This window comes from Scyliorhinus torazame, unplaced genomic scaffold, assembly GCF_047496885.1.
Source record: "Scyliorhinus torazame isolate Kashiwa2021f unplaced genomic scaffold, sScyTor2.1 scaffold_1466, whole genome shotgun sequence".
NCBI classification, from domain to species: Eukaryota; Metazoa; Chordata; class Chondrichthyes; order Carcharhiniformes; family Scyliorhinidae; genus Scyliorhinus; species Scyliorhinus torazame.
In genome coordinates, this window is record NW_027309193.1 from 24778 (window position 1) to 42985 (window position 18208).

At 59.8% G+C, this 18208-nt stretch overlaps 1 protein-coding gene across 1 annotated transcript in view; it reads right to left on the minus strand.

The window, feature by feature from the left end:
- Window positions 1-8484, minus strand: part of LOC140407336 (transgelin-2-like) — a gene marked incomplete at its 5' end in the record, with an annotated part of 31845 nt that extends 23361 nt beyond the window's left edge. The window contains one exon of the mRNA XM_072494909.1: window positions 8310-8484. Within this exon, the coding sequence (XP_072351010.1) occupies window positions 8310-8484 (175 nt within the window). The remainder of the gene's footprint in view (window positions 1-8309) is intronic.
- Between the last annotated feature and the right edge of the window lie 9724 nt (window positions 8485-18208).

The following is an 18208-nucleotide window of genomic DNA, read 5'->3' on the forward strand; positions in this document are numbered from 1 at the left end:
GCGCGAGTTCGTGCCGGTCGCAGCGCGCATGGGCGAGTTTGTGCCGGTCGCAGCGCGCAAGGGCGATTTCGTGCCGGTCGCAGTGCGCATGGGCGAGTTCGTGCCGGTCGCAGCGCGCATGGGCGAGTTCGTGCCGGTCGCAGTGCGCATGGGCGAGTTCGTGCCGGTCGCAGTGCGCATGGGCGAGTTCGTGCCGGTCGCAGTGCGCATGGGCGAGTTCGTGCTGGTCGCAGCGCGTATGGGCGAGTTCGTGCCGGTCGCAGTGAGCATGGGCGAGTTCGTGCTGGTCGCAGCGCGCATGGGCGAGTTCGTGCCGGTCGCAGCGCGCATGGGCGAGTTCGTGCCAGTCGCAGCGCGCATGGGCGAGTTCGTGCCGGTCGCAGCGTGCATGGGCAAGTTCGTGCTGGTCGCAGTGAGCATGGGCGAGTTCGTGCCGGTCGCAGTGCGCATGGGCGAGTTCGTGCCGGTCGCAGTGAGCATGGGCGAGTTCGTGCCGGTCACAGGGAGCATGGGCGAGTTCGTGCCGGTCGCAGCGCGCTTGGGCGAGTTCGTGCCGGTCGCAGCGCGCATGGGCGAGGTCGTGCCGGTCACAGTGCGCATGGGCGAGTTCGTGCCGGTCGCAGTGCGCATGGGCGAGTTCGTGCCGGTCGCAGTGCGCATGGGCGAGTTCGTGCCGGTCACAGTGCGCATGGGCGAGTTTGTGCCGGTCGCAGCGCGCATGGGCGAGTTCGTGCCGGTCGCAGTGCGCATGGGCGAGTTCGTGCCGGTCGCAGCGCGCATAGGCGAGTACGTGCCGGTCGCAGTGAGCATGGGCGAGTTCGTGCCGGTCGCAGTGTGCATGGGCGAGTTCGTGCCGGTCGCAGTGTGCATGGGCGAGTTCGTGCCGGTCGCAGTGCGCATGGGCGAGTTCGTGCCGGTCACAGTGCGCATGAGCGAGTTCGTGCCGGTCGCAGTGAGCATGGGCGAGTTCGTGCCGGTCGCAGCGCGCATGGGTGAGTTTGTGCCGGTCGCAGCGCGCATGGGCGAGTTCGTGCCGGTCGCAGTGCGCATGGGCGAGTTCGTGCCGGTCGCAGTGAGCATGGGCGAGTTCGTGCCGGTCGCAGCGCGCATGAGCGAGTTCGTGCCGGTCGCAGTGAGCATGGGCGAGTTCGTGCCGGTCGCAGTGCGCATGGGCGAGTTCGTGCCGGTCGCAGCGCGCATGGGCGAGTTCGTGCCGGTCGCAGCGCGCATGGGCGAGTTCGTGCCGGTCGCAGTGCGCATGGGCGAGTTCGTGCCGGTCGCAGCGCGCATGGGTGAGTTTGTGCCGGTCGCAGTGCGCATGGGCGAGTTCGTGCTGGTCGCAGTGAGCATGGGCGAGTTCGTGCCGGTCGCAGTGCGCATGAGCGAGTTCGTGCCGGTCGCAGTGCGCATGGGCGAGTTCGTGCCGGTCGCAGTGCGCATGGGCGAGTACGTGCCGGTCACACTGAGCATGGGCGAGTTCGTGCCGGTTGCAGTGCGCATGGCCGAGTTCGTGCCGGTCGCAGTGCGCATGGGCGAGTTCGTGCCGGTCGCAGTGCTCATGGGCGAGTTCGTGCCGGTCGCAGCGCGCATGGGCGAGTTCGTGCCGGTCGCAGTGAGCATGGGCGAGTTAGTGCCGGTCGCGGTGCGCATGGGCGAGTTCGTGCCGGTCGCAGTGCGCATGGGCGAGTTCGTGCCGGTCGCAGTGCGCATGGGCGAGTTCGTGCCGGTCGCAGCGCGCATGGGCAAGTTCGTGCTGGTCGCAGTGAGCATGGGCGAGTTCGTGCCGGTCGCAGCGCGCATGGGCGAGTTCGTGCCGGTCGCGGTGCGCATGGGCGAGTTCGTGCCGGTCACAGTGAGCATGGGCGAGTTTGTGCCGGTCGCAGCGCGCATGGGCGAGATCGTGCCGGTCGCAGTGCGCGTGGGCGAGTTCGTGCCGGTCGCAGCGCGCATAGGCGAGTTCGTGCCGGTCGCAGTGCGCATGGGCGAGTACGTGCCGGTCACACTGAGCATGGGCGAGTTCGTGCCGGTCGCAGCGCGCATGGGCGAGTTCGTGCCGGTCGCAGCGCGCATGGGCGAGTTTGTGCCGGTCACAGTGAGCATGGGCGAGTTCGTGCCGGTCGCAGTGCGCATGGGCGAGTTCGTGCCGGTCGCAGTGCGCATGGGCGAGTTCGTGCCGGTCGCAGCGCGCAAGGGCGAGTTCGTGCCAGTCGCAGTGCGCATGGGCGAGTTCGTGCCGGTCGCAGCGCGCATGGGCGAGTTTGTGCCGGTCGCAGCGCGCATGGGCGAGTTCGTGCCGGTCGCAGTGCGCATGGGCGAGTTCGTGCCGGTCGCAGCGCGCAAGGGCGAGTTCGTGCCGGTCGCAGTGAGCATGGGCGAGTTCGTGGCGGTCGCAGCGCGCATGGGCGAGTTCGTGCCGGTCGCAGTGAGCATGGGCGAGTTCATGCCGGTCGCAGCGCGCATGGGCGAGTTCGTGCCGGTCGCAGCGCGCATGGGCGAGTTCGTGCCGGTCGCAGCGCGCATGGGCGAGTTCGTGCCGGTCGCAGTGCGCATGGGCGAGTTCGTGCCGGTCGCAGCGCGCATGGGCGAGTTCGTGCCGGTCGCAGCGCGCATGGGCGAGTTCGTGCCGGTCGCAGTGCGCATGGGCGAGTTCGTGCTGGTCACAGTGCGCAAGGGCGAGTTTGTGCCGGTCGCAGTGCGCATGGGCGAGTTCGTGCCGGTCGCAGTGCGCATGTGCGAGTTCGTGCCAGTCGCAGCGCGCATGGTCGAGTTCGCGCCGGTCGCAGTGAGCGTGGGCGAGTTTGTGCCGGTCGCAGTGCGCATGGGCGAGTACGTGCCGGTCACACTGAGCATGGGCGAGTTCGTGCCGGTCGCAGTGCGCACGGCCGAGTTCGTGCCGGTCGCAGTGCGCATGGGCGAGTTTGTGCCGGTCGCAGTGCACATGGGCGAGTTTGTGCCGGTCGCAGCGCGCATGGGCGAGTTCGTGCCGGTCGCAGTGCGCATGGGCGAGTTCGTGCCGGTCGCAGTGCGCATGGGCGAGTACGTGCCGGTCACACTGAGCATGGGCGAGTTCGTGCCGGTCGCAGTGCGCATGGCCGAGTTCGTGCCGGTCGCAGTGAGCATGGGCGAGTTCGTGCCGGTCGCAGTGAGCATGGGCGAGTTTGTGCCGGTCGCAGCGCGCATGGGCGAGATCGTGCCGGTCGCAGTGCGCGTGGGCGAGTTCGTGCCGGTCGCAGCGCGCATAGGCGAGTTCGTGCCGGTCGCAGTGCGCATGGGCGAGTACGTGCCGGTCACACTGAGCATGGGCGAGTTCGTGCCAGTCGCAGCGCGCATGGGCGAGTTCGTGCCGGTCGCAGCGCGCATGGGCGAGTTTGTGCCGGTCACAGTGAGCATGGGCGAGTTCGTGCCGGTCGCAGTGCGCATGGGCGAGTTCGTGCCGGTCGCAGTGCGCATGGGCGAGTTCGTGCCGGTCGCAGCGCGCAAGGGCGAGTTCGTGCCGGTCGCAGTGCGCATGGGCGAGTTCGTGCCGGTCGCAGCGCGCATGGGCGAGTTTGTGCCGGTCGCAGCGCACATGGGCGAGTTCGTGCCGGTCGCAGTGCGCATGGGCGAGTTCGTGCCGGTCGCAGCGCGCAAGGGCGAGTTCGTGCGGGTCGCAGTGCGCATGGGCGAGTTTGTGCCGGTCGCAGTGCGCATGGGCGAGTTCGTGCCGGTCGCAGCGCGCATGGACGAGTTCGTGCCGGTCGCAGCGCGTATGGGCGAGTTCGTGCCGGTCGCAGTGCGCATGGCCGAGTTCGTGCCGGTCGCAGCGCGCATGGGCGAGTTCGTGCCGGTCGCAGTGCGGATGGGCGAGTTCGTGCCGGTCGCAGCGCGCATGGGCGAGTTCGTGCCGGTCGCAGCGCGCATGGGCGAGTTCGTGCCGGTCGCAGCGCGCATGGGCGAGTTCGTGCCGGTCGCAGCGCGCATGGGCGAGTTCGTGCCGGTCGCAGCGCGCATGAGCGAGTTCGTGCAGGTCGCAGCGCGCATGGGCGAGTTCGTGCCGGTCGCAGCGCGCATGGGCGAGTTCGTGCCGGTCGCAGTGCGCATGGGCGAGTTCGTGCCGGTCGCAGCGCGCATGGGCGAGTTCGTGCCGGTCGCAGCGCGCATGGGCGAGTTCGTGCCGGTCGCAGTGAGCATGGGCGAGTTTGTGCCGGTCGCGGTGCGCATGGGCGAGTTCGTGCCGGTCGCAGCGCGCATGGGCGAGTTCGTGCCGGTCGCAGCGCGCATGGGCGAGTTCGTGCCGGTCGCAGTGTGCATGGGCGAGTTCGTGCCAGTCGCAGTGCGCATGAGCGAGTTCGTGCCAGTCGCAGTGCGCATGGGCGAGTTCGTGCCGGTCGCAGTGCGCATGGGCGAGTTCGTGCCGGTCGCAGCGCGCATGGGCGAGTTTGTGCCGGTCGCAGTGCACATGGGCGAGTTCGCGCCGGTCGTAGCGCGCATGGGCGAGTTCGTGCCGGTCGCAGTGCACATGGGCGAGTTTGCGCCGGTCGCAGCGCGCATGGTCGAGTTTGTGCCGGTCGCAGTGTGCATGGGCGAGTTCGTGCCGGTCGCATCGCGCATGAGCGAGTTCGTGCCGGTCGCAGTGTGCATGGGCGAGTTCGTGCCGGTCGCAGTGCGCATGGGCGAGTTCGTGCCGGTCGCAGTGCGCATGGGCGAGTTCGTGCCGGTCGCAGTGCGCATGGGCGAGTTCGTGCCGGTCGCAGTGCGCATGGCCGAGTTCGTGCCGGTCGCAGCGCGCATGGGCGAGTTCGTGCCGGTCGCAGCGCGCATGAGCGAGTTCGTGCCGGTCGCAGAGAGCATGGGCGAGTTCGTGCCGGTCGCAGCGCGCATGGGCGAGTTCGTGCCGGTCGCAGCGCACATGGGCGAGTTCGTGCCGGTCGCAGCGCGCATGGGCGAGTTCGTGCCGGTCGCAGCGCGCATGGGCGAGTTCGTGCCGGTCGCAGCGCGCATGGGCGAGTTCGTGCCGGTCGCAGCGCGCATGGGCGAGTTCGTGCCGGTCGCAGCGCGCATGGGCGAGTTCGTGCCGATCGCAGCGCGCATGGGCGAGTTCGTGCCGGTCGCAGTGCGCATGGCCGAGTTCGTGCCGGTCGCAGCGCGCATGGGCGAGTTCGTGCCGGTCGCAGCGCGCATGAGCGAGTTCGTGCCGGTCGCAGAGAGCATGGGCGAGTTCGTGCCGGTCGCAGCGCGCATGGGCGAGTTCGTGCCGGTCGCAGCGCGCATGGGCGAGTTCGTGCCGGTTGCAGCGCGCATGGGCGAGTTCGTGCCGGTCGCAGCGCGCATGGGCGAGTTCGTGCCGGTCGCAGCGCGCATGGGCGAGTTCGTGCCGGTCGCAGTGCGCATTGGCGAGTTCGTGCCGGTCGCAGTGCGCATGGGCGAGTTCGTGCCGGTCGCAGTGCGCATGGGCGAGTTCATGCCGTTCGCAGCGCGCATGGGCGAGTTTGTGCCGGTCGCAGCGCGCATGGGCGAGTTCGTGCCGGTCGCAGCGCGCATGGGCGAGTTCGCGCCGGTCGCAGCGCACATGGGCGAGTTCGTGCCGGTCGCAGTGCGCATGGGCGAGTTCGTGCCGGTCGCAGCGTGCATGCCATCCAGGACAAAGCAGCCCTGCTTGATTGCTTCCACAAACATTCAGCCCCTCCACCCCGACGCACAGTGGCAGCCGTGCGCACCATCTACAAGATGCACTGCAGGAACTTACCGAGGTTCCTCAGGCAGCACCTTCCAAACCCACGACCGCTACCTACTAGAGGAACCCCAGCACCTGGAAGGTCCTCCCCCAGCCACACACCATCCTGACTTGGAAATAGATCGTCGTTCCTTCACTGTCGCTGCGTCAAAATCCTGGAATCGCCTCTCTGACAGCACTGTGGGTGTACCTACATCAGATGGACTACTGCGGTTGAAGAAGGCAGCACTCCACCACCTTCGCAAGGCAATTAACCGGGTCAGTGATGTGCCGATCCACTGAATGAACCTGACTCTTCCACCTCTCCCCCCTCACCTCACGTTGGACTAGCATTACTCCGTTCTACAGCTTGTTTCTGTGGGACTCATTTATATTCTGATTTCTTATCTGTCTGACTGCAGGGGCGAGATTCTCCGACTCCCCCCGCCGGGTCGGAGAATCGCTGGGGGCTGCCGTGAATCCCGCCCCCGCCGGTTGCCGAAGTCTCCGGCAACGGATATTCGGCGGGGGCGGGAATCGCGCCGCGCTGGTTGGCGGACCCCCCCGGCGATTCTCCGGCCCGGATGGGCCGAAGTCCCGCCGCTAAAATGCCTGTCCCGCCGGCGTGGATTAAACCACCTACCTTACCGGCGGGACAAGGCGGCGCGGGCGGGCTCCGGGGTCCTGGGGGGCGGGAGCGGGGCGATCTGGCCCCGGGGGGTGCCCCCACGGTGGCCTGGCCCGCGATCGGGGCCCACCGATCCGCGGGCGGGCCTGTGCCGTGGGGGCACTCTTTCCCTTCCGCCTCCGCCACGGCCTCCACCATGGCGGAGGCAGAAGAGGCTCCCTCCACTGCGCATGCGCGGAAAACTGTCAGCGGCCGCTGACGCTCCCGCGCATGCGCCGCCCGGAGATGTCATTTCCGCGCCAGCTGGCGGGGCGGAAATTCCTCCGACGCCGGCCTAGCCCCTCAGAGCATTCCGCACCTTTGGGGCGGCGCGATGCCCGACTGATTTGCGCCGCTTTGGGCGCCAGTCGGCGGACATCGCGCCGTTTCCGGAGAATTTCGCCCCAGGTCTCCATTCATTTCACAAATCTCGCTACATCAACTTACAATGATATTTTAGAATTTAAAAATAGCCCCTGACATGACTCAAGCTTGGATGGGCAAAATTCCTCGCTCATGCTCAGCGCACCTACAGACAAGTGTGCAGACGGGTTTCGTTGGCCATCTTGCATTGGCAGGGGAGAGTTTTAAAACACTTTTTTAAGAGCACCCAATTATTTTCCAATTAAGGGGCAATTTAGCGAGGCCAATCCACCCCCCCCTGCACATCTTTGGGTTGTGGGGGCGAGACCCACGCAGACACGGGGAGAATGGACAGTGACCCGGGGCCAGGATCGAACCGGGGTCCTCGGCGGCGTGGGGCAGCAGTGCTAACCACTGGGCCACCGTGCCGCCTGCAGAAAGACACGGCAACAGCAGAGAGGGCAACAATTCTCCCCAAGGGCAATGAGTGCTGGTTCAGCGAACACAGCTGGAAGGATCGGCCATTGTGTTGGTTTTCAGGAGCCCGCGGCAGTGCAGAAAACTGATCTTTTGGTAAGAACCCAGCAAACAAACAACTTTGCGATCTGCAGAAAGTCTCAACCCTTCGAGGAATCCTGGAAGGGCTTTGGCTGCTGAATTTTCCCGTCTACCTTGGCCGTGAAAAGGCCTTCTTCACCCAGCCTGCAGCATTTGTATTGCAGGGCGTGCCAATCGTGCGAATTACAGATTTCCTTTTTTTTTTAGAATTGATAAAAGTGCGCCGTTCTCTTTAACTGTATTTTCTTTGTTTGTGCATGTGTGCGTGTGTGGCCAGCTGAGTGACATCGCGTTAGATTTCTGGCCTGTGTGAATGAACACTCCCCTTTATTTAAACCCATCGCAACCTTGCTGCTGGTTTTCAGATTGTCCCCATCCTTCCAGACGTTCAAAAAACGTACAACTCTTCCTTTCGAAAAGCACACTGATAACGGGCGGTGGGTTTCAGTCATTCTTTCCCACACTGTCCATGCCACACAGGGATGGGAGGCCATTCAGCCCCTCTCGAACCTGTTGCACAGGAACAGAGGAGGTAATTCAGACATTCTTGAGGCTGTTACCCAGGAACAGAAGGATGCCATTCTTCCCCCTCCCAAGCCTGTTACACACGGACAGAGGGAGGCCATTCAGCCCCTCTTGGATCTGCTATGCAGGAACCAAAGAAGCCCATGCATTCCCTCTCGAGCCTCTAACACAGGAACAGGAGGGAGCCTTTCAGTCTCTCTCTGGCCTCCTCCAGCTCCTGTAAACAGGAAGATCAGTCAAACTAGATTGAACCCCAGGGACGGCACAGTGGCCCAGTGGTTAGCACTGCAGCCTCACGGCGCCGAGGACCCGGGGTCGATCCCGACCCCGGGTCACTGTCTGTGTGGGTCCCACTCCCAAAGATGTGCAGGGTAGGTGAATTGGCCACGCTAAATTGCCCCTCAATTGGAAAAAAGAATTGGGTGCTCTAAATTTATAAGAAAAAGACTGAACCCCAGACACTGGGCACTGGAAGATCTCAGTCTCTGCCTGTCACGTGCTCACCTTCCCACAGATCCACAGTCTGGAAGAGGTCCGTTGTGGTCAGACCATAGTCTGTCAGTGCCTTGAGGAACTGGGAGATCTGCTCCATCTGAGTGAACGCTCGTTCAGAAGTCTGGATCTTCTTAATGGGGCGTCTATCCGAGGGACTGAGGCTGTTGGCCAGGTGGCACAAGATCTGCAGGGGGTGAAGAGACGGAGAATATTAGAAAGAGATACGGAGGGAGAGCGGACAAACAGGCTTTGTCTTGAAAACACCACTTCCCAATTCCTCCAACAGCTCTCTGCTGCCTGGGAAATAGGATTTCCACAATCCTTGGCTCTACTGGTGGCAATAGAGGAACAGTCTTTGCACAGGTATCCATCCCTAATTTAGCGTGTCCGCCCATTGCCCCTCCCCCCCCAAACCCCCCAGGCAGGTCAGAAAAGGAGGCATGGATGAGCAGATCGAGGCAAATGGACATCAATCCCTCAGTCGGCAAATGTCTTCCAAGTCCAAACACTGCTAACCTACACCAGAAAACTTAAAACCCAAAGAGACCCAAACCCTCAACCTTCCAATACCAAATTCCCCATTCCTAACTTCCCATTCCCAATTTCCCTCTTCCACTCCCCACTCCCACATCCCCACCCCCAACTCCCCACACCCAACTCCGCATCCCCAACTCCCCATTCCCACTCAACACCCAGCACTCAACTTCCCACTCCCAACTCCCTCAACCCACTCCCAAATCCCCACCCCCAATCCCACCAACTCCCCAATATCCCATTCCCAATTCCCCAACTTCCCACTCCCAACTCCCTCAACCCACTCCCAAATCCCCACTCCCCAATCACACCAGCCCCCCAACTTCCCACTCCCAACTCCCCAACTTCCCACTCCCAACTCCCTCAACCCACTCCCAAATCCCCACTCCCCAATCCCACCAGCTCCCCAACTTCCAACTCCCATCTCCCCAACTTCCCATTCCCAACTCCCTCAACCCACTCCCAAATCCCCACTCCCCAATACCACCAGCTCCCCAACTTCCCACTCCCAACTCCCCAACTTCCCACTCCCAACTCCCTCAACCCACTCCCAAATCCCCACCCCCAATCCCACCAACTCCCCAACATCCCACTCCCAACTTCCCATTCCCAACTCCACTCACCCACACCCAAATCTCCACCCCCAATCCCACCAACTCCCCAACATCCCACTCCCAACTTCCCATTCCCAACTCCACTCACCCACACCCAAATCCCCACTCCCCAATCCCACCAGCTCCCCAACTTCCCACTCCCATCTCCCCAACTTCCCATTCCCAACTCCCTCAACCCACTCCCAAATCCCTACTCCCCAATCCCACCAGCTCCCCAATTTCCCACTCCCAACTCCCCAACTTCCCACTCCCAACTCCCCAACTTCCCACTCCCAACTCCCTCAACCCACTCCCAAATCCCCACTCCCCAATCCCACCAGCTCCCCAACTTCCCACTCCCAACTCCCCAACTTCCCACCCCAACTCCCTCAACCCACTCCCAAATCCCCACCCCCAATCCCACCAGCTCCCCAACTTCCCACTCCCAACTCCCCAACTTCCCACCCCAACTCCCTCAACCCACTCCCAAATCCCCACTCCCCAATCCCACCAGCTCCCCAACTTCCCACTCCCAACTCCCCAACTTCCCATTCCCAACTCCCTCAACCCACTCCCAAATCCCCACCCCCAATCCCACCAGCTCCCCAACTTCCAACTCCCATCTCCCCAACTTCCCATTCCCAACTCCCTCAACCCACTCCCAAATCCCCACTCCCCAATCCCACCAGCTCCCCAACTTCCCACTCCCAACTCCCCAACTTCCCACTCCCAACTCCCTCAACCCATTCCCCAATCCCACCAGCTCCCCAACTTCCCACTCCCAACTCCCCAACTTCCCACCCCAACACCCTCAACCCACTCCCAAATCCCCACCCCCAATCCCACCAACTCCCCAACATCCCACTCCCAACTTCCCATTCCCAACTCCACTCCCCCACACCCAAATCCCCAACTCCAACTCCCCACACCAAACTCCGCATCCCCAACTCCCCATTCCCACTCAACTCCCAGCACTCAACATCCCATTCCCAACTCCCTCAACCCACTCCCAAATCCCCACCCCCAATCCCACCAGCTCCCCAACTTCCCACTCCCAACTCCACTCACCCACTCCCAAATCCCCACCCCCAATCCCACCAACTCCCCAACATCCCACTCCCAACTCCACTCACCCACTCCCAAATCCCCACCCCCAATCCCACCAACTCCCCAACATCCCACTCCCAACTCCACTCACCCACACCCAAATCCCCACTCCCCAATCCCACCAGCTCCCCAACTTCCCATTCCCAAACCCCCAACTTTCCACACCCAACCCCCCAACTTCCCACTCCCAAGTCCTCACACCCACTCCCATATCCTCACTCCCCAATCCCACCAACTTCCCACTCCCAATTCCCCACGCCAATCCCCCAAACTACCAATTCCAATCCCATCAACTCCCACTTCCCAATCACCAGTCCAAAGTCTCTAGTCCCAACTGCCCAGTACCAATGCCAATCCCGCGAATTCCACACTCACAATTCCTTTATTAAAAATAAATTACTACCCAATTCATTTTTTCCAATTAGGGGGCAATTTAGTGTGGCCAATCCACCTACCCTGCACATCTTTGGGTTGTGGGGGCGAAACCCACGCAAACACGGGGAGAATGTGCAAACTCCACACGGACAGTGACCCGGAGCCGGGATCGAACCTGGAACCTTGGCGCCACGAGGCAGCAGTGCTAAGCACTGCGTCACCGTGCTGTTCGTCAGGCCCAATTCCAGCAACAGCGACTCCACACTCAAATTCCACTCCCACTAAATCCCCACGCCCAACTACCGAGTTCCACTCTCCAACTCCACAACTGCCCTCTCCCGAACACTCCAAATCACCAACTCTCCCACTCCTCAACTCCCCAATTCTCCCACTGCTTAACTCCACAAGTCTCCCACTCCTCAACTCTCCCACTCCTCAACTCCACAACTCTCCCACTCCTCAACTCCCCAATTCTCCCACTGCTTAACTCCACAACTCTCCCACTCCTCAACACCACATCTCTCCCACTCCTCAACTCTCCCACTCCTCAACACCACAACTCTCCCACTCCTCAACTCCACAACTCTCCCACTCCTCAACTCCACAACTCTCCCACTCCTCAACTCCACAACTCTCCCACTCCTCAACTCTCCCACTCCTCAACTCCTCAACTCTCCCACTCCTCAACTCCACAACTCTCCCACTCCTCAACTCCACAACTCTCCCACTCCTCAACTCCACAACTCTCCCACTCCACAACTCTCCCACTCCTCAACTCCACAACTCTCCCACTCCTCAACTCTCCCACTCCTCAACTCTCCCACTCCTCAACTCCACATCTCTCCCACTCCTCAACTCTCCCACTCCTAACTCCACAACTCGCCCACTCCTCAACTCCACAACTCGCCCACGCCTCAACTCCTCAACTCTCCCACTCCTCAACTCCACAACTCTCCCACTCCTCAACTCCACAACTCTCCCACTCCTCAACTCCACAACTCTCCCACTCCTCAACTCTCCCACACCTCAACTCTCCCACTCCTCAACTCCACAACTCTCCCACTCCTCAACTCCACAACTCTCCCACTCCTCAACTCCACAACTCTCCCACTCCTCAACTCCACAACTCTCCCACTCCTCAACTCTCCCACTCCTCAACTCCACAACTCTCCCACTCCTCAACTCTCCCACTCCTCAACTCCACAACTCTCCCACTCCTTAACTCCACAACTCTCCCACTCCGCAACTCTCCCGCTCCTCAACTCCTCAACTCTCCCACTCCTCAACACCACATTTCTCCCACTCCTCAATTCCACAACTGTCCCACTGCTTAACTCCAAAACTCTCCCACTCCTCAACTCTGCCACTCCTCAACTCCTCAACTCTCCCACTCCTCAACTCTCCCACTCCTCAACTCCACAACTCTCCCACTCCTCAACTCCAAAACTCTCCCACTCCTCAACTCTGCCACTCATCAATTCCACAACTCCCCCACTCCTTAACTCCACAACTCTCCCACTCCTCAACTCCCCCACTCCTCAACTCCACAACTCTCCCACTCCTCAACTCCACATCTCTCCCACTCCTCAACTCCACATCTCTCCCACTCCTCAACTCCACAACTCTCCCACTCCTCAACTCCACAACTCTCCCACTCCTCAACTCCACAACTCTCCCACTCCTCAACTCCACATCTCTCCCACTCCTCAACTGTCCCACTCCTCAACTCCACAACTCTCCCACTCCTCAACTCCACAACTCTCCCACTCCTCAACTCCACAACTCTCCCACTCCTCAACTCCTCAACTCTCAAACTCAACAACTCTCCCACTCCTCAACTCCACATCTCTCCCACTCCTCAACTCCACAACTCTCCCACTCCTCAACTCCACAACTCTCCCACTCCTCATCTCTCCCACTCCTCAACTCCACAACTCTCCCACTCCTCAACTCCACAACTCTCCCACTCCTCATCTCTCCCACTCCTCAACTCCACAACTCTCCCACTCCTCAACTCCACAACTCTCCCACTCCTCAACTCCTCAACTCTCAAACTCCACAACTCTCCCACTCCTCAACTCCTCAACTCTCAAACTCCACATCTCTCCCACTCCTCAACTCCACAACTCTACCACTCCTCAACTCCACAACTCTCCCACTCAACTCCACAACTCTCCCACTCCTCAACTCCACAACTCTCCCACTCCTCAACTCCACAACTCTCCCACTCCTCAACTCCACAACTCTCCCACTCCTCAACTCCACAACTCTCCCACTCCTCAACTCCACAACTCTCCCACTCCACAAATCCACAACTCTCCCACTCCTCATCTCTCCCACTCCTCAACTCTCCCACTCCTCAACTCCACAACTCTCCCACTCCTCAACTCCACAACTCTCCCACTCCTCAACTCTCCCACTCCTCAACTCCACAACACTCCCACTCCTCAACTCCACAACTCTCCCACTCCTCAACTCCACAACTCTCCCACTCCTCAACTCTCCCACTCCTCAACTCCACAACGCTCCCACTCCTCAACTCCACAACGCTCCCACTCCTCAACTCCACAACTCTCCCACTCCTCAACTCCTCAACTCTCCCACTCCTCAACTCTCCCACTCCTCAACTCCACAACTCTCCCACTCCTCAACTCCACAACTCACCCGCTCCTCAACTCTCCCACTCCTCACCTCCACAACTCTCCCGCTCCTCAACTCCTCAACTCTCCCACTCCTCACCTCCACAACTCTCCCACTCCTCAACTCCACAACTCTCCCACTCCTCAACTCCACAACTCTCCCACTCATCTCCACATTTCTCCCACTCCTCAACTCCACAACTCTCCCGCTCCTCAACTCTCCCACTCCTCACCTCCACAACTCTCCCGCTCCTCAACTCCACAACTCTCCCACTCCTCAACTCCACATCTCTCCCACTCCTCAACTCCACAACTCTCCCACTCCTCAACTCCACAACTCTCCCACTCCTCAACTCCTCAACTCTCCCACTCCACAACTCTCCCACTCCTCAACTCCACAACTCTCCCACTCCTCAACTCTCCCACTCCTCAACTCCACAACTCTCCCACTCCTCAACTCCACAACTCTCCCACTCCTCAACTCCTCAACTCTCCCACTCCACAACTCTCCCACTCCTCAACTCCACAACTCTCCCACTCCACAACTCTCCCACTCCTCAACTCCACATCTCTCCCACTCCTGAACTCCTCAACTCTCCCACTCCTCAACTCGACATCTCTCCCACTCCTCAACTCCACAACTCTCCCACTCCTCAACTCCACATCTCTCCCACTCAACTCCACAACTCACCCACTCCTCAACTCCACAACTCTCCCACTCCTCAACTCCACAACTCTCCCACTCCTCAACTCTCCCACTCCTCAACTCCACAACTCTCCCACTCCTCAACTCCACAACTCCCCCACTCCTCAACTACACAACTCTCCCGCTCCTCAACTCCACAACTCTCCCACTCCTCAACTCCACAACTCTCCCACTCCTCAACTCCACAACTCTCCCGCTCCTCAACTCCCCCACTCCTCAACTCCAGAACTCTCCCACTCCTCAACTCTCCCACTCCTCAACTCCACAACTCTCCCACTCCTCAACTCCAGAACTCTCCCACTCCTCAACTCTCCCACTCCTCAACTCCAGAACTCTCCCACTACTCAACTCCACAACTCTCCCGCTCCTCAACTCCACAACTCTCCCACTCCTCAACTCCAGACCTCTCCCACTCCTCAACTCTCCCACTCCTCAACTCCAGAACTCTCCCACTCCTCAACTCTCCCACTCCTCAACTCCACAACTCTCCCACTCCTCAACTCCACAACTCTCCGACTCCTCAACTCTCCGACTCCTCATCTCCACAACTCTCCCACTGCTCAACTCCACAACTCTCCCACTCCTCAACTCTCCCACTCCTCAACTCCACAACTCTCCCACTCCTCAAATCCACATCCCTCCCACTCCTCAACTCCACAACTCTCCCACTCCTCAACTCCACAACTCTCCCACTCCTCAACTCTCCCACTCCTCAACTCCACAACTCTCCCACTCCTCAACTCCACAACTCTCCCACTCCTCAACTCTCCCACTCCTCAACTCCACAACTCCCCCACTCCTCAACTCCACAACTCTCCCACTCCTCAACTCCACAACTCTCCCACTCCTCAAATCCACAACTCTCCCACTCCTCAACACCACAACTCTCCCACTCCTCAACTCTCCCACTCCTCAACTCCACAACTCCCCCACTCCTCAACTCCACAACTCTCCCACTCCTCAACTCTCCCACTCCTCAACTCCACAACTCTCCCACTCCTCAACTCCACAACTCTCCCACTCCTCAACTCCACAACTCTCCCACTCCTCAACTCCACAACTCTCCCACTCCTCAACTCTCCCACTCCTCAACTCCACAACTCTCCCACTCCTTAACTCCACAACTCTCCCACTCCTCAACTCCCCCACTCCTCAACTCCACAACTCTCCCGCTCCTCAACTCCACAACTCTCCCACCCCTCAACTCCACAACTCTCCCGCACCTCAACTCCACAACTCTCCCACTCCTCAACTCTTCCACTCCTCAACTCTCCCGCTCCTCAACTCCACAACTCTCCCACTCCTCACTCCACAACTCTCCCGCTCCTCAACACTCCCACTCCTCAACTCTCCCACTCCTCAACTCCACATTTCTCCCACTCCTCAACTCCACAACTCTCCCACTCCTCAACTCCACAACTCTCCCACTCCTCAACTCCACAACTCTCCCACTGCTCAACTCCACATTTCTCCCACTCCCCAACCATCCCACTGCTCAACTCCTCAACTCTCCCACTCCACAACTCTCCCACTCCTCAACTCCACAACTCTCCCACTCCTCAGCTCCATAACTCTCCCACTCCACAACTCTCCCACTCCTCAACTCCACAACTCTCCCACTCCTCAACTCTCCCGCTCCTCAACTCCACATCTCTCCCACCCCTCAACTCCACAACTCTTCCACTCCTCAACTCCACAAATCTCCCACTCCTCAACTCCACATCTCTCCCACTCCTCAACTCCACAAATCTCCCACTCCTCAACTCCACAACTCTCCCACTCCTCAACTCCTCAACTCTCCCACTCCTCAACTCCACAACTCTCCCACTCCTCAACTCTCCCACTCCTCAACTCCTCAACTCTCCCACTCCTCAATTCCACAACTCTCCCACTCCTCAACTCTCCCACTCCTCAACTCCACAACTCTCCCACTCCTCAACTCCACAACTCTCCCACTCCTCAACTCCACAACTCTCCCACTCCTCAACTCCACAACTCTCCCACTCCTCAACTCCACATCTCTCCCACTCCTCAACTCCACAACTCTCCCACTCCTCAACTCCACATCTCTCCCACTCCTCAACTCTCCCACTCCTCAACTCCACAACTCTCCCACTCCTCAACTCCACAACTCTCCCACTCCTCAACTCCACAACTCTCCCACTCCTCAACTCCACAACTCTCCCACTCCTCAACTCTCCCACTCCTCAACTCCACAACTCTCCCACTCCTCAACTCCACAACTCTCCCACTCCTCAACTCCACAACTCTCCCACTCCTCAACTCCACAACTCTCCCACTCCTCAACTCCACATCTCTCCCACTCCTCAACTCCACAACTCTCCCACTCCTCAACTCCACATCTCTCCCACTCCTCAACTCTCCCACTCCTCAACTCCACAACTCTCCCACTCCTCAACTCCACAACTCTCCCACTCCTCAACTCCACATCTCTCCCACTCCTCAACTCCACAACTCTCCCACTCCACAACTCTCCCACTCCTCAACTCCACAACTCTCCCACTCCTCAACTCCACAACTCTCCCACTCCTCAACTCCACAACTCTCCCACTCCTCAACTCCACAACTCTCCTACTCCTCAACTCTCCCACTCCTCAACTCCACATCTCTCCCACTCCACATCTCTCCCACTCCTCAACTCCACAACTCTCCCACTCCTCAACTCTCCCACTCCTCAACTCCACAACTCTCCCACTCCTCAACTCTCCACTCCTCAACTCCACAACTCTCCCACTCCTCAACTCTCCCACTCCACAACTCTCCCACTCCTCAACTCCACAACTCTCCCACTCCTCAACTCCACAACTCTCCCACTCCTCAACTCCACAACTCTCCCACTCCTCAACTCCACAACTCTCCCACTCCTCAACTCCTCAACTCTCCCACTCCTCAACTCCACAACTCTCCCACTCCACAACTCTCCCACTCCTCAACTCCACAACTCTCCCACTCCTCAACTCTCCCACTCCTCAACTCCACAACTCTCCCACTCCTCAACTCCACAACTCTCCCACTCCTCAACTCCACAACTCTCCCACTCCTCAACTCCACATCTCTCCCACTCCTCAACTCCACAACTCTCCCACTCCTCAACTCCACAACTCTCCCACTCCTCAACTCCACAACTCTCCCACTCCTCAACTCCACAACTCTCCCACTCCTCAACTCCACATCTCTCCCACTCCTCAACTCCACAACTCTCCCACTCCTCAACTCCACATCTCTCCCACTCCTCAACTCCACAACTCTCCCACTCCACAACTCTCCCACTCCTCAACTCCACATCTCTCCCACTCCTCAACTCCACAACTCTCCCACTCCTCAACTCCACATCTCTCCCCACTCCTCAACTCCACAACTCTCCCACTCCACAACTCTCCCACTCCTCAACTCCACAACTCTCCAACTCCTCAACTCCACAACTCTCCCACTCCTCAACTCTCCCGCTCCTCAACTCCACATCTCTCCACCCCTCAACTCCACAACTCTACCACTCCTCAACTCCACAAATCTCCCACTCCTCAACTCCACACCTCTCCCACTCCTCAACTCCACAAATCTCCCACTCCTCAACTCCACAACTCTCCACTCCTCAACTCCTCAACTCTCCCACTCCTCAACTCCACAACTCGCCCACTCCTCAACTCTCCCACTCCTCAACTCCTCAACTCCTCAACTCTCCCACTCCTCAATTCCACAACTCTCCCACTCCTCAACTCTCCCACTCCTCAACTCCACAACTCTCCCACTCCTCAACTCCACAACTCTCCCACTCCTCAACTCCACAACTCTCCCACTCCTCAACTCCACAACTCTCCCACTCCTCAACTCCACATCTCTCCCACTCCTCAACTCTCCCACTCCTCAACTCCTCAACTCTCCCACTCCTCAACTCCACAACTCTCCCACTCCTCAACTCCACAACTCTCCCAC